Source organism: Sylvia atricapilla, chromosome 13 (genome assembly GCF_009819655.1).
Source record: "Sylvia atricapilla isolate bSylAtr1 chromosome 13, bSylAtr1.pri, whole genome shotgun sequence".
Lineage (NCBI taxonomy): Eukaryota > Metazoa > Chordata > Aves > Passeriformes > Sylviidae > Sylvia > Sylvia atricapilla.
In genome coordinates this window covers 18,630,346-18,655,508 of record NC_089152.1, presented here as the reverse complement: position 1 = coordinate 18,655,508, position 25,163 = coordinate 18,630,346, and the positions used below count along the sequence as shown (strand labels likewise).

General features: G+C 51.3%; 1 protein-coding gene across 2 annotated transcripts; it reads left to right on the top strand.

Annotated features, from left to right (window-relative positions):
* Positions 1 to 883: 883 nt before the first annotated feature.
* EDC3 (enhancer of mRNA decapping 3) lies at positions 884 to 25,154 on the top strand. Of its 2 annotated transcripts, none has more exons than XM_066328701.1 (7): positions 884 to 950; positions 6,034 to 6,236; positions 7,431 to 7,744; positions 11,930 to 12,265; positions 18,101 to 18,254; positions 20,049 to 20,266; positions 21,895 to 25,154. In XM_066328701.1, the coding sequence occupies exons 2-7, from the start codon at positions 6,073 to 6,075 to the stop codon at positions 22,227 to 22,229; spliced, it is 1,521 nt and encodes a 506-aa protein (XP_066184798.1). In that variant the 5' UTR covers positions 884 to 950; positions 6,034 to 6,072; the 3' UTR covers positions 22,230 to 25,154. The 2 variants fall into 2 exon arrangements, with proteins under 2 accessions (XP_066184798.1, XP_066184799.1); XM_066328702.1 differs by having other exon boundaries at positions 908 to 926.
* Positions 25,155 to 25,163: the final 9 nt, after the last annotated feature.

Below are 25,163 nucleotides of genomic sequence, written 5' to 3'. Positions count from 1 at the left end.
GGAGGTGTGATGGCTGGTGGAATGGAGATGATGGAAGGGATAGAGAAGATTGAGATGGTAGAAGGGACGGTGTGATGAAGAAGATGGAATGGATAGAAAGATGGAGATGATGAGAGGGATGGAGAGGACAGAGATGATGGAAGGGATGGTGTGATGAGGGGATGGAGAGGATAGAGATGGTGGAAGGGACAGTGTGATGAGGGGATGGAGAGGATGGGAGGGATGGAGGGATGGAGATGATGGGATGGAGAGGATTGAGATAGTGGAAGGGACGGTGTGATGAAGAAGATGGAATGGATAGAAAGATGGAGAGGACAGAGATGATGGAAGGGATGGTGTGATGAGGGCATGGAGAGGATAGAAAGGATGGAGGGATAGAGATGATGGAAGGTGCGGTGGGATGGAAATGATGGAAGGGATGGAAAGGATTGAGATAGTGGAAGGGACGATGTGATGAAGAAGATGGAATGGATAGAGGGATGGAGAGGATAGAGATGATGGAAGGGATGGCAGAATGGAGATGATGGAAGGGACAGTGTGATGAGGGGATGGAGAGGATGGGAGGGATGGAGGGATGGAGATGATGGGATGGAGAGGATTGAGATAGTGGAAGGGACGGTGTGATGAAGAAGAGGGAATGGATAGAGGGATGGAGGGGATGGAAGGGATGGAAGTGTAACAGAGGCGATAAGGGTATGATGGAGATGATGGAGGGGATGGTGAGCTGGAGCGACAGAGGTGACAGGTGTGTGACCCAGGTGTGACCCAGGTGTCACCATCCCCGGAGGGCTCCGGCCGCGGGCACGCGCATGCGCACAGCGGCGCTCCCACGCCGTCTCCATGGCCCGGCCGGGGGGCGGAGCGCCGCTCGGGGGCGGGGCCGGAAGTGACGTCACGCCGAGCGTCGCCGAGGCGGAGGGGCCGCGGTGAGGCGGGAGCGGCGGCGGCGGGTGAGGGGCACGGCGGGAGGCGGGCACGGCCCGCGGGGTGGGAGCGGCGCCTGAGCTGGCATGGTGCCGTCCCGGCCGGCCCGGCCTCTCCTGCACTCCCGTGAGGCGCGGCGGCACCGCCGGGCCCTGGCCGGCCTGAGCGGGCCGTGGTGGGGAGGCACGGAGGGGGAAGGCCCGTGGGGAGGCTGCGGTTAGCTGTGGGCTCCCCGTGCCGGCCTCTGCGGGGCCTGTGTTTGCCTGTGCGCGGCTGTGTTTGCGTGTGCGCGGCCCTGTGTGTACCTGTGCACATGCCCAATGAACATGCCCTTGTTTATCTGTGAGGGGCTTGTGTTTGCCTATGAGCGGGTCTTGTGTTTTGGAGGGCCTTGTGTTTATTTGTTTTGAAGGCAGAGATCCCTGTGTTTATCCATGGGGGATCCCTGTGTTTATCCATGGAGTTTCCCTGTGTTTATCCATGGGGGATCCCTGTGTTTATCCATGGAGGATCCCTGTGTTTATCCATGGAGGATCCCTGTGTTTATCCATGGAGGATCCCTGTGTTTATCCATGGAGGATCCCTGTGTTTGTCCATGGGGGGGATCCCTGTGTTTATCCATGGAGGATCCCTGTGTTTATCCATGGGGGGATCCCTGTGTTTATCCATGGGGGATCCCTGTGTTTATCCATGGGGGATCCCTGTGTTTATCCATGGGGGGATCCCTGTGTTTATCCATGGGGGATCCCTGTGTTTATCCATGGAGGATCCCTGTGTTTATCCATGGGGGATCCCTGTGTTTATCCATGGGGGATCCCTGTGTTTATCCATGGGGGATCCCTGTGTTTATCCATGGGGGATCCCTGTGTTTATCCATGGAGTTTCCCTGTGTTTATCCATGGGGGATCCCTGTGTTTACCCATGCGGGGATCCCTGTGTTTATCCATGGGGGATCCCTGTGTTTATCCATGGGGGATCCCTGTGTTTATCCATGGGGGATCCCTGTGTTTATCCATGAGGGATCCCTGTGTTTATCCATGGGGGATCCCTGTGTTTATCCATGGGGGATCCCTGTGTTTATCCATGGGGGGGATCCCTGTGTTTATCCATGGAGGATCCCTGTGTTTATCCATGGAGGATCCCTGTGTTTATCCATGAGGGATCCCTGTGTTTATCCATGGGGGATCCCTGTGTTTATCCATGGAGGATCCCTGTGTTTATCCATAGAGTTTCCCTGTGTTTATCCATGGGGGGATCCCTGTGTTTATCCATGGGGGATCCCTGTGTTTATCCATGGGGGATCCCTGTGTTTATCCATGGGGGATCCCTGTGTTTATCCATGGGGGATCCCTGTGTTTATCCATGGGGGATCCCTGTGTTTATCCATGGGGGATCCCTGTGTTTATCCATGGGGGATCCCTGTGTTTATCCATGGGGGATCCCTGTGTTTATCCATGGGGGATCCCTGTGTTTATCCATGGGGGATCCCTGTGTTTATCCATGGAGGATCCCTGTGTTTATCCATGGGGGATCCCTGTGTTTATCCAAGGGGGATCCCTGTGTTTATCCATGCGGGATCCCTGTGTTTATCCATTGGGGATCCCTGTGTTTATCCATGGGGGATCCCTGTGTTTATCCATTGGGGATCCCTGTGTTTATCCATGGAGGATCCCTGTGTTTATCCATGGAGGATCCCTGTGTTTATCCATGGGGGATCCCTGTGTTTATCCATGGAGTTTCCCTGTGTTTATCCATGGGGGGATCCCTGTGTTTATCCATGGGGGGATCCCTGTGTTTATCCATGGGGGATCCCTCTGTTTATCCACGGGGGGATCCCTGTGTTTATCCACGGGGGGATCCCTGTGTTTATCCATGCGGGATCCCTGTGTTTATCCATTGGGGATCCCTGTGTTTATCCATGGGGGGATCCCTGTGTTTATCCATGGGGGATCCCTGTGTTTATCCATGGGGGGATCCCTGTGTTTATCCATGGAGGATCCCTGTGTTTATCCATGGGGGATCCCTGTGTTTATCCATGAGGGATCCCTGTGTTTATCCATGGGGGGATCCCTGTGTTTATCCATGGGGGGGATCCCTGTGTTTATCCATGGGGGATCCCTGTGTTTATCCATGGGGGGGATCCCTGTGTTTATCCATGGGAGATCCCTGTGTTTATCCATGGAGGATCCCTGTGTTTATCCATGGGGGATCCCTGTGTTTATCCATGGAGGATCCCTGTGTTTATCCATGGGGGATCCCTGTGTTTATCCATGGGGGGGATCCCTGTGTTTATCCATGGGGGATCCCTGTGTTTATCCATGGGGGATCCCTGTGTTTATCCATGGGGGATCCCTGTGTTTATCCATGGGGGATCCCTGTGTTTATCCATGGGGGGATCCCTGTGTTTAGTCATGGGGGGATCCCTGTGTTTATCCATGGGGGGATCCCTGTGTTTATCCATGGGGGATCCCTGTGTTTATCCAAGGGGGATCCCTGTGTTTATCCATGGGGGGATCCCTGTGTTTATCCGTGGGGGATCCCTGTGTTTATCCATGGGGGATCCCTGTGTTTATCCATGGGGGATCCCTGTGTTTATCCATGGGGGATCCCTGTGTTTATCCATGGGGGATCCCTGTGTTTATCCATTGGGGATCCCTGTGTTTATCCATGGGGGATCCCTGTGTTTATCCATGGAGGATCCCTGTGTTTATCCATGGGGGGATCCCTGTGTTTATCCATGGGGGATCCCTGTGTTTATCCAAGGGGGATCCCTGTGTTTATCCATGGGGGATCCCTGTGTTTATCCAAGGGGGATCCCTGTGTTTATCCATGCGGGATCCCTGTGTTTATCCATTGGGGATCCCTGTGTTTATCCATGGGGGATCCCTGTGTTTATCCATGGAGGATCCCTGTGTTTATCCATTGGGGGATCCCTGTGTTTATCCATGGGGGGATCCCTGTGTTTATCCGTGGGGGATCCCTGTGTTTATCCATGGGGGATCCCTGTGTTTATCCATGGGGGATCCCTGTGTTTATCCATGGGGGATCCCTGTGTTTATCCATGGGGGATCCCTGTGTTTATCCATGCGGGATCCCTGTGTTTATCCATGGGGGATCCCTGTGTTTATCCATGGGGGATCCCTGTGTTTATCCATGGAGGATCCCTGTGTTTATCCATGGGGGGATCCCTGTGTTTATCCATGGGGGATCCCTGTGTTTATCCATGGGGGATCCCTGTGTTTATCCATGGGGGGATCCCTGTGTTTATCCATGGGGGATCCCTGTGTTTATCCATGGAGTTTCCCTGTGTTTATCCATGGGGGATCCCTGTGTTTATCCATGGGGGATCCCTGTGTTTATCCATGGGGGATCCCTGTGTTTATCCATGGGGGGGATCCCTGTGTTTATCCATGGAGTTTCCCTGTGTTTACTGATGGGGGATCCTCCTTTATCCATTGTGGGACCCCTGTGTTTACCACCTGACTGAGTTGACTTTACCTGTGGTAGGTCCATGTATTTACATTTTACACTATTTACAATATTTGGGGTCCCTCAGTTTACCTGTGGTGTCCCCTGTGTTTTCCTACAGCGACACTGCCCTCACCCAATCCAACCCCAGGGCAGTTTAATTTATATTTGCACTCAAACATAGATTTATTGGGTTTTGGGTGGGGTTTTTTTGCTAAAAGGAGGCTCTTCTTTTTAGAAGGGATCCATGTAAGGTGATGATGTGCGATTGTCTCTTTCCCCTATTTCCTAAGGGAGATTAAAAAGAAAACAGGAAATGGGATGAAGTTCTTGTTTTCCTGTGGGTACCCAGGGATGTGTTCTCTGTGTTTTGAGAGTGCTTTTTATCAGCCATCTCCTTGGAATGTTGTCATCGGGGGTTAATACAAACACACAGCCACAGGAAGGAGAGGACGCTGCTCCTGAGGAATTTATGGCTTGGTGACCAAGTTTAGTGTTTTCTTCCCTTTGAAGCATCCCCTGTTTTCAGACCTGTGAAAGTTGGGGGAAGTGAGATTTTTTTTTCCCTCTCATCCAGGTTTTTTTTTTTTTTTTCCTTGCATCTTTTTCCAAGAGGCTCTGCTTGCAGAGAATCCAGCTGCCTCTTCCAGAAGTGGGATTTATACGTGGATGTTCATCTCCCTGGGCTGTCTCCCATGTGTCTTTGTGCTGCTCACAGTAAATATCAAACGTTCTTCCTCTTTGATTGCAGCATGAAAGGCAAATCTATACATTTAGGAGCTTGTCATGCCTCTCGTTCTCCGTGATGCTCGTGAGCCTGTCACTGGGAAATCTCAGATCAAAGGAGCTCTTTAGCTGCTTCCAGGAGTGTTGGAAACATCTGTCTAAACAAATCGGAGTTTTTCCTCCCTGCTTCTGACACAACTCGAGTTCTTGGAAGGATAGCAGCTATTTTTTAATTCATTTATGGAATTGTTGCAGGGATGCTAATGCTGCCTCTACAGGCCATGGATGCTTTTGTCCTGGATTCCAGTTTTGGGGGATTTTCTCTCCCTTCTGTGTTTCTCTGTTGGTTAGGGTTCCCCTCCCACCCTGTATCTATCTTCCCTTAAAGATTCTGGTTTTCATTTCCAGGTGCAGAGTTCAATCCTGAATATTCACAGGAGCTGTTCTGCCCCCGTGTCCATCTGCCAAAACTTTAACGAGGGAAATGAAGATAAATTCCCAGTTTGAAATCACAGGGAGTGTTGCCTTTTTCCCAGCGTGGAAATGAAACTGGAGATAATTTTAGTAAGGAGGTAATGTGAGAGTGGATCTTTATTGGATGGCCTTCAGGGCCTCCTGTGGACATCTTTCATACATCACCTCCTTACTAAATTATCTCCAGTTTCATTTCCAGGTTGTGAAAAAGGCAATATCCACAGGCAGGACGAAACACTAAATACTCATGTTGGAAGCATCAGTCTCGAGTTCAGCCAGTCAAACAAAGATCTGCCCTAGGATGGGAGAAGGCAAAGCCCCATCCAGGGATTCCCACTCTGCCTGGGCTCCTTGGGATGTCATTTCCTCCCCACAAAGGGGACAGGAGGGCGCCAGGACTGTGTGTGCTGATGCTGATTCAGGTTGTCGCTCTCGTTACAGCCAGGCCTGTGCTGCCCACAGCAGCTCTGTGCCACAGCGATGGCCACGGACTGGCTGGGCAGCATCGTGTCCATTAACTGTGGAGAGAGCCTGGGAGTCTACCAGGGCAGGGTGTCTGCTGTGGATCAGGTCAGCCAGACCATCTCCCTGACACGGCCCTTCCACAACGGCGTCAAATGCCTCGTGCCAGAAGTCACCTTCAGGTTAGTGCCTGTCTCTTCCCCAGTGTCTGGAGTGGGTTTGTTCCCCCTCAGAGGTGACCTCTTTGCCCTAAACCTGCTCGCTGCTGCTGAGTCCCTCTGGTGTTTGTGTCAGTTTGTGTGCAGGAGATTAATTCCTGGCTCGGATCCTGGAGTTGGAGGGGAGTAGCTCAGGCTCGGAGGTTATTTGGGGGTCACGCCGTGCATGTATACAAATATATATTTTATAATAAATTATTTTTTATTATTTTTATTTATATTCTGTTCTGTCGTTGCAGAGCGGGCTGATGTGCTTTTATAAAGCTTTGCACTCAGCAGTTCTTTTCCACCAGTTCCTGGTAACACTGTGCTTAAAAAATATAAATAGGAGTCACTCCTCACTGCACATTGTCCTGTTCCTTGGAATGCTGTAGTTAAGGCTCTGAGTCACTCGTATGTTTTTCAATAACATTGACTCCACAAAGTCAATACTCCTAATTTATTCTTTTTCTCCTGGATTTTGAAGAGAGACAGTGGGAGAAGACAACAGCCACATCCTGCCAGGGGATGTGGGGAAGTCTCTCTGCTCTCATATCCCACTTGGACAAATGCTGAGTTAAAACTAGAAGAGTCTAATTCCTGATGTATTTCTTGCAGTCAGTGCAAATGGAGGTCTTTATAATCACTCCTTTGATTTCTTTTGGCTTGTACCCAGTGCTCGATTAGTTTTCTTTATCCTTTTTTTCGTTTGGAAATGGGAAGTATTGTCCTTGTCTGAGCATGAACTGCACTAATCTGAGGGTAGCTTTCTGCAGGAATGGATTAAAAGTAATAGTAGCCTCAAGGCTGAGAGCAATTAATTAGCTCGAAACTGTTAAATTAATGCAGATTTCTGCAAAGGTCTGAGCCAGTTGCTTCCATTTTTTTTTGCTTGACTGATTCCTGTTTCAGCTACAGAACCTTTCAAACAAAATCCAGGTGCAGTGCAGGAATACTGAAGTGGTTATTTTGAAGATTTGCCATTTCAGCTGAACACTGTGCCATCTGTGGGAATGCCCTGTATGTATTTTTGAGTCCTGAAATCCTGTTATCCCCTCATTTCTGTCGATAACGGCATCAGAACCATCCCGTTGGACCGTGATGTTTTTTTCCTCAGGAGGATATTTTTTTTTTTCTGCCAGGGCATGTGCTGAATTCCTGCTTTTCTTGTGTTTTTAGGGCAGGTGACATCACTGAGCTGAAGATCCTGGAGATCCCAGGGCCAGGGGACAGCAGGCAATGCGGGGACTCGCAGCAGATGGACACGGCCATGCCGGCCGTGGGCTGCCAGGTGGGGCCCAGCCAGAACGGCACTGGCAAGGTGCTGAAGAAGCCCATGTCCAGCAGTGCCCCCCAGAACATCCCCAGGAGGACAGAGATGAAGAGCCAGGACATTGTCATCTCCCCACAGCAGCAGTGCTCCAAGAGCTACATGGATCGACACATGGAAACGCTGAGCCAGTCCAAAGGCTTCCGTCGGAGGCACAATTCCTGTGAGTGTGGGGGTATTTCCTGCTCCAGCATCTTCCCTTTGTCACCTGCTGGAGGCCTCCCCTGGCCCACCTGTGGGTTATTTTGAAATAGAATATGTTTCTGACCCCACCTGGAAGGTGGTTGTACTCAGGTGGGGGTTGGTCTCTTTTTCCAGGCAACGACTGACAGAATGTGGGGACGCGGTCTTAAATTTAGGTTGGACGTTAGGAAGAAGTTTTTTACTGAAAGAGTGATGAAGTACTGGATTTGTCTGCCTGGAGAGGAGGTGGTGTCACCGTCCCAGGTTATGTTTAAAAAAAGACTGGATGTGGCACTCAGTGCCATGGTCTAGTTGAGGTGGTGTTAGGGCATGGGTTGGAATTGATGATCCTCTTCCATCTGAGTGATGCTGTGATTCTGTTGATGTAGAAAATGTGTAATGCCACTTCCAAAGATTTCCTCGTTTTGCTGTCTTTCCTGTTTGAGGATCGCCCAGCTTCCAGCCTTTTCCTCTAAAAGGAGCTGTGAACAAACTGTAGGATTTTCCTCGGGTGAGAAGAAAACAGAGTGGGTTGTAGCAGCTCAGTGTTGTGTTTTCAAGGATCCTCCAGGAAAAGTGAAAGAAATCTGTAGTGAGACTTTCCCCCACTGCTTTGTCTTTCATGATTTTAAGACCTCCTGAGGCAGCACTGAGAGTTCAGTATTAAGGGCTTTTTTTTCTGCTTAATTTAACCACTTGCTTTTTAAATCTCCCCGAGCTTTTCTATTTAAGGCTTCTATACCCATAACCCATTACAACATCACCCCATTTTTAATTACGAATGGGTTTTGGCTGTGTTGTTAAAAATATAAATTAATGAGGATGATGTAAGATACAATCAGAGCATTCCAAAGTCACATATCCCTTATTTCTATGCCTCTTGATAAAATCTTCTAAATTGGGCCAAAACTGGCTTTGTTCACTGTTTTTCCCTCAAAGCCCCCTGAGCTGTCATCCTCTCCAGACCCTCACAATCCAGTTCCTGAAATGTCAGTGTATATCCAGCATATTTCCATTATTTAATTGTTGAAGCCTCAGTATTCATCCAGCATAATTCCATTATTTTATTTCCCCCTCTTGCAAAAAGAAAGAAGCCAAGGTGGCCCAGGCCAGTTAAACAGCTGTAAGGCTGTGTTTTAGGGGAGAAATCCCCAGACCTCAGGAAGTCTTTCTCCCCACCAACAGCTGGGTTATTTTCACACCTTCCAGGCTGTGGGGTAGATTTGGGGTGAGCAGGAAGTGCTTCAACCCACAAACAACTCGTGTTAGGTTTAAGTGAGCACAGCAGGTCGCTTTACAGACTCTGAGGCAGGTTGAGCGAGCCCCTAGGTGTAGATTGTTAGCTTGGGTTAATTTAGGAGTACAGGAGGTAGAGTAGGGATGTCCTACCCTGTAAAATGTGTGTGTTTGGAGAGTAGGGAGAGTGATGTGTGCGTTTTGGAGGGGGGATGGAGTTGAGCCTGGCTTTGTGAAGAGCCCAGGGAAGAATGGGCTGAGATGTCCTACAGCTGAAAGCTGACCTCTTGTTGGCCTGTAGCGTGCCGAGTCAGGGCCAGAATTCCCCTTTGGAGCACTGGTGTGACAGGAATCAATAAACAACAAACACCAGCGCAGGTTTCCCAACAATGGCTCCGCTGCCGTGCTGGCACCGCGCTCGTGGTGCCAGGGCTGGCAGCAAACCCTCCCACAGGGATCTCTCAGGACGGCAGCCAGCTCGCTGGAGACTTTGTTTGCTTGTGGGCTCTATATGAAAGAGTTGTTATTCCTTAGAAACAAAAAAAGCCCGGGAAGAATTGTTTATCTTGTGAGGGAGGTGCTTTTCTGCGTGGCACAGGGCTGCCAGTTTGGAGTGGAGCTGCTCTCCTCATGCAGGGCAGAGGCACTGGGAGCTGTGATCCACAAGCAGCTGGAGCAGGAGATCTGCCTTTCTGCAGCCTGGCTTTGCTGTTCTCCCCTTGCCCTTTTTTTGGCTCTTTTCTTCTCCCTGAGCAGAACCAGCTGTCCTTTTCTCCTGTCTAGAAGGCAGTGCTTGAAGAGGAACAGCTCCTAACTTTGCTCCCAGCTCGTTGGAGGGCTGTGCCATGTTGTGTGTGACTCTGTCAGGGGGCTGTGGGGCAGTCAGGGCAGAGCAGGCACCCCTCAGGATGGATTAGGGAGCTGCTCACCACCTTTGGATGAAGTGGGCTCCTGGCTTCCATCCTTTGTGGCTGCAGGGAGCTTTGTTCTCCAAATCGTTCTCCAGCTTTTCTGGTGCAGCTCTTTGTACCATCAGCATTCCATGCTCTCATCAGCTGCTCCTGTCCCACAGGACACACTCTCTGAGTTTGGGGGCAGCTGGAGGGGGGTGTGGAGCTGTTTGCAGAGGGGTCTGGCAAGGAGTGGGACAGGAGCAGCCTGAGCTGGCCAAACCCGTGACACGGACACAGGGCTGAGTTTGCCTTTGTGGCAGTGCAGGCTCCAGCTTGTCCATCTGACAGTCCCCTGACTTCTGCTTGAGCTGCAGTTCCTCAGTGTTGGGAGAACTTGGACTGGTGTGTTTGTGTTCCTCATCTTCCTGTTTCAGAGCAGCAGCTGTGGCTGTGATTCCCTCAGCAGTGGCACTTTGGTTCCAAACCAAATCCTATCCAATTTTGTGCCACCTTTGGTTTGGGAGCCCTTTATCTGGGACAGAGTGGAAGTTGTTATCAAGAAGCTTTCAAAACCATGCACATAAATGAGTGGTTGCAGTGTGCCTGCTGAAATTCTCCCTCCTGGGAAGCCTTACCCTTTCCTCTCTGCTAAGTCCTGTTTTGTCAACACAGTGCTGGAATTCTGCTGTCTGTCCTTCCAAGACAAAAGGTGCATTATCATAGTCCCTTCTCATTTGAGAAGAGTGTCTGGGTATTTTTCTGAATGGGAAATGGTTATTCTGCAAAGCCTGGCAAATTTGGGATCTTGCTGTGGGGACTGGGAAAGCTTTCAGGTTAGTCATTAACCGGTTCTCCAGAAAAACCCACACTGTCTGGAATAAATCCTTGCTGAGGCAATGCATCTCTGACTGGGAATAAACCAGGTGCACATCCTCAGCAAGCCACAGTTCAGCATGAGTGCAGTTAAACATGCTGAAACTGGACTTGTAAGGGGACAGGTGATCTGAAGGGTGCTCCTGCAGTTTGTGCCTCTTGCAAATCTTTTGGGGTGTTTGAAAGTTTCCTTGAATAGCTTGAAATTCTTTGTTTCTGTGTTAGCAAATGGCTTCTCTCAAACTCGTTTGTATAAGTCTGTCACAAAGGGGATTATCTTAAACAAAAGGAAATGGTTTGGTAGAGCAAGCAGTCTGGCTTGATAACTTACTCCATCTGTTGGACACTCTAGGTGATTCCTGTAACTGCAGGAATTGGCCTGAAATGTTGTCTGTTAATTGCAAATGTGACACTGGAAATGACAAACAGAATAATACGGTCTGGACCTGAAGAACAAAGGAAGAAGTAAGCAAGTAAAGCATGTGCTGATCTCATAATTGTATATTTGCATCAGTTCTTAATCTCCAGCCCCAAGCAGGAGAAGTTCATCAGTCTCACTCCAGAGAATCTAGGCTTTCCCCATGACTTGTGATGGGAAAGAGGTGCATTCCAAAATACAAGGTAATGGATAAGGAGGAGAGTGAAACAGGAATGAGACAATGGACTGTGTGTCATATCACAGCAATTACATCAAGGTTGAGGAAAAAGGGATCCTTTATATCCAGGGTTTGAAGTTCTCCCTTAAAGATCATTCATATGGAAGAAAACACCTGCAATAGTTTCTGAAATTTGGGGGAATTCCAAAGAAGGGTTTGGGTCACACACCTGCCTGAGCATGAGCTCAGGATAGGAGGAAAACTCCTAGGTCACAGCTGATAACTTTGCTACTGATGTGACCCTGAGATTCAGCAAAACCTGGAGAAACACCTCTTCTGCTGCTGTGGGCAAGCCTGTTTTTCCAACCTGGCTGGTGGGAAGTCCCTGAAAGTCTCTTTGCTGATGCTCTTGTTCTGTTTTCTGCTGGCTTAGCTGAGCGTGGGTAGTGCAGGGACGAGCTCCACGGCGAGTATCCCTTGAGTGAAGAGACTAAGCACAAAATGTGCTGAGAAAGTGCCTTTTCCCCTTTTAGGACACGCTCTGACCTCGCTTTTCTTTTGGCTCAGGGTCATCCAGCAGCCGCCACCCCAACCAGGTGACGCCGAAGAAGAGCGGCCTGAAGAACGGGCAGATGAAGAGCAAGGACGACGAGTGCTTTGGGGACGACATCGACGAAATCCCAGACACTGATTTCGACTTCGAGGGCAACCTGGCCCTTTTTGACAAGGCAGCTGTGTTTGAGGAGATCGAGACTTACGAGAGGAGGAGCGGCACCCGCTCCCGAGGGACCCCCAACGAGAAACCCGCCCGCTACCGGCACGACGAGAACATCCTGGAGTCGGAGCCCATCGTCTACAGGAGGATCGTGGTACCCCAGAACCCTCACAAGGAATTCTGCACGGGTACGCCCCCCTCCCCTTCCTGATAAGGACCCAAACTGCTGCTTTTGGGGGCACACGTGGTGCATTTGTGCTCTGAGGGGTCAGCTCAATGTCGCTGTTGTTCACGTGAGGTTGGATTTGTGCGTTCGCACACGGCCTTTGTTCGAAATGTTTCTGAGATAAATACTCAGAATGGGCAGCAAGGGAGCAAAGCTGATGGTTGGGAACTGAGTAAGAGGTGTTTGAATCCTTGCTTTGATTTCCTGGTGAACCCACATGGACTCCGGAGAGGGATGGAGGGATGAGCTCAGGATTTGTGCTTTGATGGTTTCAGGTTTCCTGTGCTTCTGGCACTCCTTGGGTTTAGTTCTCCGTTTCTGCGTGGGTTTAGATATAGTTCATGTAAAAAGAACTTAGAGCACATTTAGGTCCAACTTCCAGGTAACTTTAGTCTCCTTGGGGTATCTTGCCTTTGATTTTAAGCACTTTTAAAATGTAGGAGTGAAGGAAATTTGGCATTCCAGGAGCGTTTCTTTTCTCCGTCAGAATAAAATCAGATGTCAGCTCTTCTTGCAGGGACTCAAACCAACTGATATTCTGGTGGCCTGAGCAGAAGTGTGAGCAGCTCCTTGGGCTGTCATTCATCCTCTGCCTGGAAATTCCATCTGGGGTGTGAAACGCTTCAGGCGAGGAAGCTGATGGATTTGTAATGATTTGCTGCTTTTTAGTTTTGAAAAGTCCTTTTTTTTTTTTTTTTTTTTTTTAATGGTTCTGGTGTATAACAATGTCTTAGTTCTCCATTTCTGTCACACCTCTTCCTATTGTTCCTTTCTGCTCTTGGGTGAGAGGAAAACAGAGTGGGTTGTAGCAGCTCAGTGTTGTGTTTTCAAGGATCCTCAAGGAAAAGTGAAAGAAACGTGCAGTGAGACTTTCCCCCACTGCTTTGTCTTCCCTGGTTTTGAGACCTCCTGAGGCAGCAGTGAGAGTTCAGTATTAAGGGCTTTTTTTCCTGCTTAATTTAACCTCTTGCTTTTTTAAACCTCCCCAAGCTTCCAGCATCTCTCTGTGGAAGAAGCCACCCTGATAAACCCGTGTGCTGTGTGAATAAGCACCTCTTCATTTTCTGTGTGGATTCCTGTCTATCCTGTGGGTTTTTTCAAATTTCCTACTTGTCAATCCATCTTCCAGCTGGCTTGTTTGAGAGGAGACAGGGCCTCTGTGGATGTCTAGTCTGAAACAAAAGCTAAGCCACTGTTGGCAGCCAATCTGAGCAGGATGGCTGACAGGGGATTCTAGCAGCAGAATTCCTGGGAGGAAAACTGCCATGCAACGAGCAGCAGTAAATTCAGGGATGGAAACTCAATCCTGTTTGCTGCATTCCCCATCCCTTTGTTTAGCAGCTGGATGGAGGATGCTGAGCTATAAGCAGCCTGCCTCTCAGTGGCTCAAGGAGCAGCTGGTATGATGAAATGAGAGCCAAGAGCTCCAAAAGCCTTGATTTTGGACGTGTCTGTGGCAGGATTCTCCCTGCAGAGTTTTCTCTGGTTTCCTAAAGGGAAGCTCTGCTTGCAAAAGCACTTCCTAGTTATGACAAAGCACTTCTTTCTTCTATGTTTTTTGTTTTGGTTTTTTTTTTTTTTCACTTCGGGCCAATCTGAGAGATGATTGTGTTAATAGAGCCCTGACTGAGACAGTGATTCTCTGTCTGCTGCAACAGCACAAAACTGATGCTGGAGATTGGCAGGGAGTTCATATCCAGCTCTTGGCACTGTGGGATCCCTGTCTCTGCATCTCTGCCTGCTTTTTTATGCATGGAGGTAGGGAATAACCAGGATGGTGCAGTGGTAAAACCAAACTGCTGATGTCAGTTTTGAGTCAGTCTTTTCAGTTCCCCCGAAGACTCATTTGCTGGATTTTATTGCTGACTGAAATATCTTGGTGTGTGTAGGATAAACCCTTCAGTCCACTGGGATGCTTTTCTGAGAGCTGGTTTTGTGGAGCCAGGCTGTTGAGTAAAACACTTCTAAAACAACGCTGTGATTTAGAAGTGAGCAGGGAATGAAGAAGGTGGCAATCTGTTCCAACCAAAAGGGAAAACCTGGAGCTAATAGAACTTACAGGTGATTGTGGCTGAGCTCAGTCCATGCCTGGGACTCCACATGTGAGTCCCTCCTGATTACACCATTAGTCTTCACTGGTTTGGGCTGGCTGCTGTTGATCTGTCCTTTATTTACTGGGAAATGAAACTGTTCAGCAAAACCTGCCTCCCTGGAAAGGCTGATCCTCGCATGAGGTGTGAGCTGCCTTTTTCTACTTCCAGAGAATTGAAATGTGTGCTGGCTCAGGTCTGTCTCTGTTCCTCCTGCTGGCACTATAACTCCTGTGTTTGAACATCTCTGTGTTTTGGGAGCAGGCCCTTCAGCAAAGCCAACGTTGTGCAGGAGTGTTGGAGCTCAGAGGAGTTTGCCAGGGGGGGGTCTGCTCTTCAAACAACCCTTTTTCTTCACAGTAAGGAGATGGTGACAGGAAACAGGAGCAGGCAGAGCTTTGTGCCAGGATCAGAGCTCAGAACCTGGGGGTGCTCTGTGAGGGTGATGCCACAGTGTGGATTTTCCTTTGGAGTGCCCTGGCCTTGACTGACTCTTCCCTTTTAGCTCTCCCAAGGCTGGATGTGAATGCTCGATGTGTGAAGCCTTCTGGGCTGCTTTGAGGAGACTGCAAATGAAGTTTGCTTCAGGAGCAAACAGAGTGGGCCTGGGCCAGAGTCCCCTTGTCCCTCTGGCAGTTTTTTTTGCTCAGCTGGAGGGAATTGTGCACTAATGCTGGGAGAGGCTCACACTGGAAGGTCAGCCAGAACTCCGGCGGGATTTGCCGTAATTAAAAACAATGATGATTAACAAAAGCAGCCCTTAAGGTTGTGTTGTTTGAGGGGCAGTAAATGTGTTTTGAGGAGTTTGCAGGGAGGTGGTTCCAGCTTCACCACCAGCAGAAGGCAGCAGGGTGGCTGCTGTGTCCCTGTGCCTGCTGTGGACAAGGGCTCCAGACCAGTGAGACTGTCACACTGCGAGACTCTGGAGCTGGAACTGGGACCTGGGATTATTCACTGCCAAAGGAAGGAGTCGATGATGTCAGGACCTTGCAGAAAATGCTGAGTCTGGTTCTATCTGATCCATTGCAGAGGCTTGCCTGGATTTATTTTAGCAGAGGGCTAGAACTCGAGAGCCAAGGGAAAAGATGGGATCCAACAGCTGAGTTTCTGTAGCATCAACCCTCTCCTTTTTGCCTGCCACTGCAAGCTTGGGTGACATTTGAGTATCCCAGCAGCACTGCAGGGCTTGTTTGGGGAAAACCTCATAGTTCTTTAACTTCTGGAGAGTTAGGTCTGCTCTTCTGAAGGCATAGGATGTTTTTATCCACCCAGTGTCAGTCTGCGTGTCACAAAACTGTTCAGTCTATATCTGCCTTGTGGGTTGGTTTTTTTTTTTTTTTTTATTCCAGGCAGCTGTAAAATACATGTACTTAATATTAAAAGGCCTGGGCTAATTTATTTTATTGCCTTCATTAGCAAACAATAAAAATGTCCTGTCCAACCCAAACATAATTAAAGTTGGCAGGGCTTCAGTTTTGTGGCAGTGGTGTTATTGTTTGTGGGTTTACACGTCGCCTGCTCGATTGCCCTCTGCCAGAGTTTATTTAACTCCCTGGGCCTGCTTTTGATGAGCCAGTCTGACTGGTTGGACCTTGCGTGAGGGCGAAGAAGGGAAGTTCTCCTGGCGTTTCAGCCTGCTCCTGAGAGGGAGCAATTAGGACAGGCTGGCGTGCTAAATGCCACTTCATCACTGCCTCGCAGTAACCCCCTCAGATTAACCCACTGGTGGCAGCCAGCCCCTGGTAAACGCAGTTTTCCTCCAGCCGCTGGTTGAGGGAAGGTTGTGGAGGGGACAGAGGAGATCTGTGCTAAATTGGGTGCGTACAGAGTGTAGATTCTCTGCTTTGTCCTTCTAGATTGGGAAGTCGCTGCAAAATTTAAGCAGAGGGTTCCTGTGTGCCTCAGAAGGAACGAAAATAGAGTTTGGGAGTTCCCTTTTTTGGGGGTCAGCAGATGATGCTGGGAGAGATGCCGACCTCGGGTCACTCCTTCCAAATCTTCCCTGAAGCTGGAAAAACGAGCAGCAGTGGTAGAGCAGTGAATGGCAGCGTGGGCTTTCGTGCCTGGGGCAGTGCCTGAGGCACGGGGCAGGGTGTGGCTGCTGGGACAGGCCCGGGGTTAGGTTGTTCCTGCTGGGACTGCGGTGCTCAGGCTGTTATCAGCAGTCTGGCAGGGCTGATAAGGTGGCTGCTGGCCTGGGAGCGGAGGTGACCTCATCGGGTCAAGTGCTGGGACACCTCAGGCCCTCTCTGTCCGCAGAGGCCTGGCTGCTGAGGCCAGCAGTGAAGTCCAGGAGGACTCAGCAGTGTCTGCTCTGCTGCATTTTGCTGTCCTCCTGCAGGGACAGTTCTCACCTGACAGTGAAAACCCCAGGATGTGCAAAACCTCCTGTTTTCACCGGAGCTTGACTCGGTGGCTGGGGACTGGAGCACCCTGGGGAAATACAGCAGCACAAATAATCCCTCACAGCTCAAATCCACGCTGCTCTTCTCATTTGCACGTGGCCCTTGGTTGTGAGAGCTGGTTCTCATTGCCCTTGCTGTGTGCAGGGGGCCCAGGAGGACTGGCTGGGATTCCTCCCGGGGTGGATGCCTGAGTGCTGCCTGTGCCCCTCGGGGCGTTTCCACCAGCCCTGTCACATTCCCACAGCTCTTTCCCAGCAGCACGGCTGGGGAGCACCCAGGGGGCCAGTGTCACCCGCAGTTCAGAGGCACAGGGGCCAGGGGGAGCGTGAGGGTGACCCAAGGGTGCTGAGCACCGAGAAAGCAGAGAGGAGAGATGCTGATGGAGGGACTGAGATCACACTTTCTGACCTCGTGTTTCCTGTCGCCAGCACTGCTTTTAATCCTCGACCTTTTTTCTGTGTGGTGCCTGACTCCTGTGCATCTCCTCTGCGTGTCTCAGGGTGGGAGCTGGCTGCTGGACTCAGCTGAGATTCCTGGGAAGAAAAGGAGCTGAGACCTTCTCCTGCTGCAGCTGTGCTCCAGCTCTGTGGCCATCCCAGAAGGGGATGGCACAGGTTGTGCAGAGAAGCTGCCCCTGGATGCCTGGAAGTGTCCAAGGCCAGGCTGGACAGCTCTCAGCACTTCACAAAACCTCTCTTATTTCTTTTCTCTTGATCCAAATGCTGGAGCATTTCCCAGCTGGCTAGCCCAGGCTCTCCAAAACACCTGGGAGGTGTTTTTCTGCAGAGTTTCTTCCTTGAGCATTTCCCTGCTGCTTCTGTGTGCTGTGATGCAGCTGTTGTGTCTGGAGCAGCCCTTCTGGCATGGGAACACCCAGCAGCAAATGTGGGATGATGGCTTGTTTTGCTGCCATCTGTGGGATTTTGGGGACGGGTGTCAGGAAGCATAAAACATCCAGGCTTTTTTTTGGCACTTCACAACTGCTCTTCTGACTTTCACAGTGCTCAGGAGCACTTTGTGGTGAGTTAAAGCACTGTTGGCTTGGAGACCATGAAGAAAACCCTTAATATTCCATCTGTAAGTGCCAAAGGCTTTCTCAGCCCTCGCCTCGCTAAAAATTTCCCGCAGAACTTGAGTGGAAGTGTTATTTTAAGCCAGCAGTTGTGTTTAGCCGTCTCTGCTTCGCTGAGAATAATTTGGTGGCCTGGGGAGGAGCGTGGGTGAGCAGCTGAGGAGCCTTTTCGCTGCCACTGCTGGGAGGTGTGTGCCTGTGCCCATTTGTGCCTGTGTTTGTCCCCCCAGACTCGGGGCTGGTGGTGCCCAGCGTGTCCTACGAGCTGCACAAGAAGCTGCTGGCCGTGGCCGAGAAGCACGGGCTGACCCTGGAGAGGAGGCTGGAGATGACAGGGGTGTGTGCCAGCCAGATGGCCCTCAGCCTCCTGGGAGGGCCCAACAGGTACTGCTGCTGCCTCTGAGGGGAGGGAAGGGGCTGACAGACCCTCTCAGCTCACCGCTGCCGAGGGGCTGCCTTTTGCCTCTTAACCTCAGCTCTGCTTTGTGAGTTTTCCTTCCCTCTTCCCAAGAAATAAAAAAAATGTATCGTTGTGGTTTGGGGTAAATTTGAGAGGCAACTTTTGAGTGGGGTTCTTTTGGAAAGTGAATTTAAATGGACCCTCCCCTCAGCCGGTCTGGGAAAAGAATTTCTTTGGAGAAAAGTGGAAAAAACGATTTATTTAATAAATAAAGTGCTTACAAGCATAGAAATGAATAATATGAAACTTTTTGCCGTTTTTAAGAGAAATGGTAAAACTGAGAAAAGTCCTTGCCATGGGTTAGCTTAGCTTTTTTAGGTTTTTATTATAGTTTTTTTGGCACTGGGAGAGTGTTGTTCGGTGGCCCCGGTGGGCCACAGACACGAGATCTTGGTGTCTTTTGGGTTTTTTTTAGTTTAAGATAAGTTTAAACAATTTTAAGGAAAAAAAAACCAGTTTAGGGAGCTTTTTGCCTTTAGTCAGCTAAACTTAGTAAAAGCAAAAAAGATCTTTCTGTTCCCAGTTGTTCTGGGAGCTGAGCTTGGCGCAGGTGCTGCCTGAGGTGGATGAAGCCACTGCAGAATAGATGATGAGCTCCTTTCTGCACAGAAATGAACCTCCTTCCCTTTGCTGTTTTGGCACATGACCATTTCCCAGTGTCAGTAAAAGCAGAAGGCAGCCCATGAGAAGAGCGCTGCGTGGATTTTTGCAAAGCTGACTCAGCTTTTCGGGCATCTGCAGCTCACCTGAGCACATCCTGCTCTTTGGGAGGGCTTTTTGCAGCAGCTTTGGAGTGCACTGAGTGCCTTTTGCTGACTCCTGAAGTGCTCTGCCTCCGCTTCCGTGGCTGTCGGTGTGGGCAGGAACTGCACCTGTACCTTTGTGCTGCTGATAGCTGCTCCAGATTATTTGCTCTCAAACTGAAAGGTAACCCTTCAGCCTCCATCTGCTTATTCAGGAGGGCTTTAGCAGGACCTGATCACTTGATGGAGAGCACTAAGTGATGACACACAGGCAGCTGAAATTCCTGCTGCAAAGTCCTGGTGGCTTCCAGGCCAAATGAACTTTACTGTGCAGTTGATGAAGCTTAGGGAGTAGAGATCATTTTTCTTCTTTTTTAATTGGGACTCCTCTGATGGGGAAACTCACCTTGAATTTTTAGCTTTCTTCTGCAATCCTTGGGACCTTGTGCTCCCAGCTTGTGGGCACAGGGAAGTCCTGAAGGGAAGGGGAAAGAGAAGGCTGGAACAACCTTCAAGTATCTGAGAGGGCCTATGAGGAAACGAGAAGAGGCTCTTCATCAGGAACTTAAAGAGGGGAAGCTTAGGTTAAAAATATGGAAGAAATTCTTCCCTGTCAAGGTGCTGAGGCCCTGGCACAGGGTGCCCAGAGCAGCTGTGGCTGCCCCATCCCTGGCAGTGTCCAAGGCCAGGCTGGACAGGGCTTGGAGCACCCTGGGATAGTGGAAGGTGTCCCTGCCCACATGGGTGACCTTTAAGGTCCCTTCCACCCAAAGGCATCTGAGATTCTCTGAACCTGCAAGCGGAGCAGCACCAGCACCACAAAAGGATGTGGGTTGCTTCTTGAGAGCGATGACAGATTTGCAGAACACCTGGCAATTTGCATCTCGCTGATTTTTATTTTTTTCCTGCTGCAGGAAGAAGGTAGGAGACTTTGAGGTTTACTCACAGTGCCTTTTTTTTTTGCCTGTGTTTCAGACTGAACCCCAAGAACGTGCACCAGCGACCCACGGTGGCTCTGCTGTGTGGCCCTCACGTGAAGGGGGCCCAGGGCATCAGCTGCGGCCGGCACCTCTCCAACCACGACGTCCACGTCATCCTCTTCCTCCCCAACTTCGTCAAGATGCTGGAGTCCATCACCAACGAGCTGAACCTTTTCAGCAAGACACAAGGCCAGCAGGTGTCCAGCGTCAAAGGTGAGCGGCTGAGCGGCGCCGGCTTCTCCGGGGAGGACAAGTTGGTGGGAGGGTTGGAGGGCTGGCTTCTGCCTGATGCCCTGGCACCATCTAGTGGCACTGCCACGCCTGGGTGGCTGCCCAGAGGGACAGCAGCACTCAGAGCCTGACAGAGGAGCCCTTGTGCTGCCACAGATGGGAGCAAATCCGGAAGAGCTGCCCTATGGAAGTGTTCTGGTAGGATAAGGGACTGCCTTGTTCAGCATGTTGGAGCTGGGAGGGAGTGAGTGTCCAGCTGCTGCTGCAAAGCAGGAGCCAGCTCTGCTGAGTGACTTCCAGCAGCTGTCAGGATTCCCCTCTCGGTGTTCCCTAGAATAAACAGCTCCTGGGAGAGTGCTGGCTTCTGCTTGGCACTTCACCAGTCGTTTTCCAAGCTGCTGCGTTTGAACTTCTGGGGAGAAACAAAGCTGGGAGTTAGGGCTGTGCTGTGCTGGCAGAGCTACTTCCCTGTTAGAAAACACTGTTAAAAGTTGGAACAGGTTGCCCACAGAAGCTGTGGCTGTCCCTGGATCCCTGGAAGTGTCCAAGGGCAGGCTGGATGGGGCTTGGAGCAATCTGGGATAATGGGAGGTGTTGTTGCCCATGGCAGGGGTTGGGATGAGATGAACTTTAATGTCCTTTCCAACCCAAACCATTCCATGATTTTGCATCAAGGAATCTGTGGTCCATCAGGTGAGGGGAATGCAGCAGGTGAGAGTGACAGAGCTCGGTGGGGCAGGCAGCACTGCAGCACAGCTGGTGTGTTCCAAAACCCAGCCTTGTTTTCACCTTGTGGAATAGAAAATGGTCCTTTCTGATGGATAGAGAGCCCCAGTGCTCCTCCCCTGGGCTGCCTGGACTGGTGAGCGCAGCAGCACTGGGGCTGCTCACACTCTGGTCACTGGATGAGGTTTTGTACCTGGGGATGTCCCCAGAGTGCTGGAGAGCTGTTCAGGGTGGGACTGTGTGAGAGCAGGATGCAGCAACAGCAGGTAAGGCCAGGTTGTGCAGTGAGAGTGGAGCCAAACCCCAAATCTGCTGGTGGTGCAGCTGGTTCTCAGCCGTTGGAGCAGTGCATTTTTTAGATGGAGCTGCTACCTATATCATAATAAGCATCTTCTATGGAAAAGCCACTTGGGGGGAGTTCAGGCAAAGCAGCCAAGCTCACACATCACACAGGCCCCAGCTAAGCTCAGCAAGGAGAGGCAAGGAGGGCCTTTGTATGATCAGTTCCAGCACAGTTTATTTCAGGCACTGAGGGGAGATCAGGAGCAAAGAGCAGGCTGTGTGCTGTGCACTGGCCGAAACAGAGGTCAGGAACCACATGGGTGGTACAAGGGGCAGGGCAAAGGTCAGTGACCTATAGGGAGGACGGGGCTGGCCACCTGGGATACCACAGCCAGTGGGGAGACAGGGAAAAGAGAAACCAGGAGAACCAGGGGCGTGGGGAGAGAACGGGACTGGGGCAGAGCACACAGTGTGCAAGGCACCAAGGGGGAGGTCTTTCTTTCAGCCTAGGCAGGGAAGACTCTATGGTAGACCCTTCCAGAGCAGGACCCTGGGAATTCCCCCAAAAGGGACTCTATAAACCGTGTCTGTGTTTCTTCCAGACCTCCCAGACACCCCGGTTGACTTAGTGATCAACTGCCTGGATTGTCACGAGAATGCCTTTCTGAGAGACCAGCCTTGGTACAAAGCCGTGGTGGACTGGGCCAACCAGAACCGTGCCCCCGTGCTGAGCATAGACCCCCCCATCAGCGAGATGGAGCTGGGCATCGACGCCAAGTGGTCGCTGGCCCTGGGGCTGCCGCTGCCGCTGGGCGAGCGCGCGGGCCGCGTCTACCTCTGTGACATTGGCATTCCCCAGAAGGTCTTTCAGGAGGTGGGCATCAACTACCACTCGCCCTTCGGCTGCAAATTCGTCATCCCGCTGCACTCCACTTAAAACCCGTGCAGCCCCGCCCCCGGCTCTGGAGGGAGGGAGGAGGAGCTCTGTGACAAAAAAAAAAACCCAACCCCAAGCTGTGCGTTGGAGCCCGGCTGGTCGACTCTGGTGACGCCTTAAGAAAAAAACAAAAAAAAGGATGTGAAGTTCTGGAGGGGTTTGCCTTCCGGAGGAAACGCTGTGTATTTAAAAAGAGAGAGAAAACAAATTGAATAATCGTGAAATGAAATGAAAAAAGAAAAACCCAAACAAAAAAGAAGGAGAAGGAGGAGGAGGAAAGCGAATCGTTCCTGCAAAAACAGTTTTTGTTCTCTTGTGCCATGGGATGAAGGAACGTGCAGGACCATGGTGTCTATCCCCTGCTGCTGCCCAGCCCTGGCTGGCATGTGGTACAAATAGGGGTGGTTTGGAGCTTTGAAATGTGTTTCTGGTCCTTCTGGTTGGATATTCCCAGCAAGGACATCCTGGTGGGAACAGCACCCCTTGATTGTGTAGAAATCCCTTGTGTAGAGGGAAAATCTTGTTTGGTTCCATGTTGTTTTTGACTGCCCCATCCCTCTTTTGTGTTCTGGAAGGCAGCTGTAGCTCCCTCTCCTTCCCAGCCCCTCATGGAGAGGGTTCCCTGTTTGGAAAGCTTGTGTCAGGAGCCAGAGGCTCACACATGCTCTGGGAACACTGATGTCCTTCCTCAGCTAGGCCTTATTGCTTATGTACTGTTGGCTTTCCTTTGTTCACTTTGTGGCTGAAGCCCAGCTCTGTGGGGTGGAGGCCTGGTGTGGGAGAGGACTTTTCCAGGATCCTCGTGAGCTTTGGGATTGTTTTCTTTTGTTCTTTCTCCGTGCTGGCCCAGAGGCGTGGCTGGAGCAGGGCAGGATTGCTCTGAGGTTGCTGGGTGGTGTGTGCTGCAGGTGATGTTTGGGGTAAGCTCCCCTGTCCCTCCAGCATCCCTGCTACATTTGGTACATTTGGTTTGGGAAGTAGCTCAGAGGTCTGTCCATTCCCTTTGGAATCAGAGCCTCTGTGTGGGGTGGGCTTGTGTGTTGGCCTGAGGAGGGGCTTGGCTCCTCTTTGCCGGCAGCACAGGGCATGGTGGGAGCTGCTGTGCCCCTGGAGGGCTGCGGCACAGATCCTGGGCGGGATTTCCACACGTCTGCTCTGGTGTTGGACTGCTGGCCCGTGCCTGGCCTGAAACGTTGGATTATCCTTTCCTGTGCTCCTTTTGTTGGCCTGGGTGCAGTGCCTGGAGCAGGGACCAGCTGAGCAGCCACCAGCTAGCTGGCTTTGGCAATCAGCTTGGGCACCCCCCGTGCTGGCTCCTTGTGCCCCCAGAGCCGAGCAGAGCTGCTGCAGCTGCAGGAGGTGCTGCTCTCAGGCCGAGCTGTTCCTCGGGAGGAGCCAGGGCTGTGGGCAGTGCTGGGAGCTCTGCTGCTCCTTCACGCTTCACCCATCCCCAAGGCTCCTGCAGCCTCCTGCACCTCGCACAGCCCTGCTCTGGCGGCGGGAGAGCTCCAGGTGCTGCCTCTGTCCAGGGCAGCCGCATCCCACGGGAGGCTGCAGCACAGGGACCGGTGCAGCGTGGGTCCGGTCCCACTCACCAGCCCCATGGACCCGCTTGTGCCCCGAGCTGGGGCTTTAGTCAGGCACTCATCTTTCCTTTCCTCTGTTAGAACAAAGGCCAGAGCTATCAAAGGAGGGAAGAACCTTCCCTGCTTGGAAAGAAGCAATTACTGGGTCTGGCCTGGGAGTGTGGAGCCCCGGGAAGGGCCCAGGAGGCTGCTGAGCACCGGGCTCACCCCGAGGCCTGTCCCCTGCACGTTGCCATATCTACCTCAGCAGGACCAGGGGCTGTGCCCTGGCTGGCTGCAGCCCTGGTTCCCCTCAGCTGCTCTCGGCAGCGCTGGCCTGGGGGCTCTGCCCTCCATCCTGGCCACAGGGCCAGGCGTGCCCACGCTTCAGCCCCAGCTGCCAGGCTGTGCTTCTGCCTGGGACAGGACAGCAGCGTGGTGGTTATTCACAACACAAACACAAGGGTTCCCTCTGCGCTTTTTGTTTCTTCGGCTGTTTCCTCGCATCTTTACCTGGGAGCAGCAGTGGGTTAAAAAGGTTGTTGCCTGTAGTCAGTGTTAGCTTTAGTCCCCTTACTTTCACTCTCTTTGCTCAAGACACTCAGTAGGAAACTTGCTGTTTCAATTTCTGCTTTCTGCAGGTTTTTCCTGCCCTTTCTGGGTTTGCCTGTTGAACTGTATGTAGCTTGTACACACGGAGCAGGGCAGGGATAGTCCAGGGCTGCAGCTGCCCTGCCTGGGAGGCACTGGAGCAGGTGACGGTGTTTTTGCAGGGGTGGAGCTCTGGGAAGCACTGAGGCCCTGGTTGTTGTCAGCCTTGAAGTGGTTCCCCACGTTGAACTAGAAAATAAAGTGAACGGTGTTGCACAACAGGAGGATTCAGCCCCTGGTGGAGGGAATGGGATTCCTGACCCCAACTCTGTGCAGGGTTCAGGGCACAGCAGGCAGTAGGGCTGTGCTCACTGCCTGCTAGATTTGGGTATTTGGCTGTACTTTCCCTCACAGGCAGATGTCTCTTGGCTTCACACACCTGGAACGTGAGCTCTCAGCTCTTGTGGAGCGCTCAGAGACCCAGAACAGGGTCTGGGTGTCCTCTCTGCCGTCCCCCACGGTGCCAGAGTTAATTCTGAGAAGGGAGCACTGTTGTAGCTGTGTTTGGGATAGTTCCTACCCCCACCTGCCCCAGCAGCACAGGAACTGCCCCTGGGTGCTGCTCTGGGCCTGCTGTGGTGACAGGTGACATCACTGCGCTGTGGCACTGCTTGGTGACCCCATTTGTGACCTGATGTTTGTAACGACCAATTCCTGCCACTGCAGGGGACCATGCCCTGAAATAAAGTGCAACTCTTCATGTGTGCTATTGTGTGCA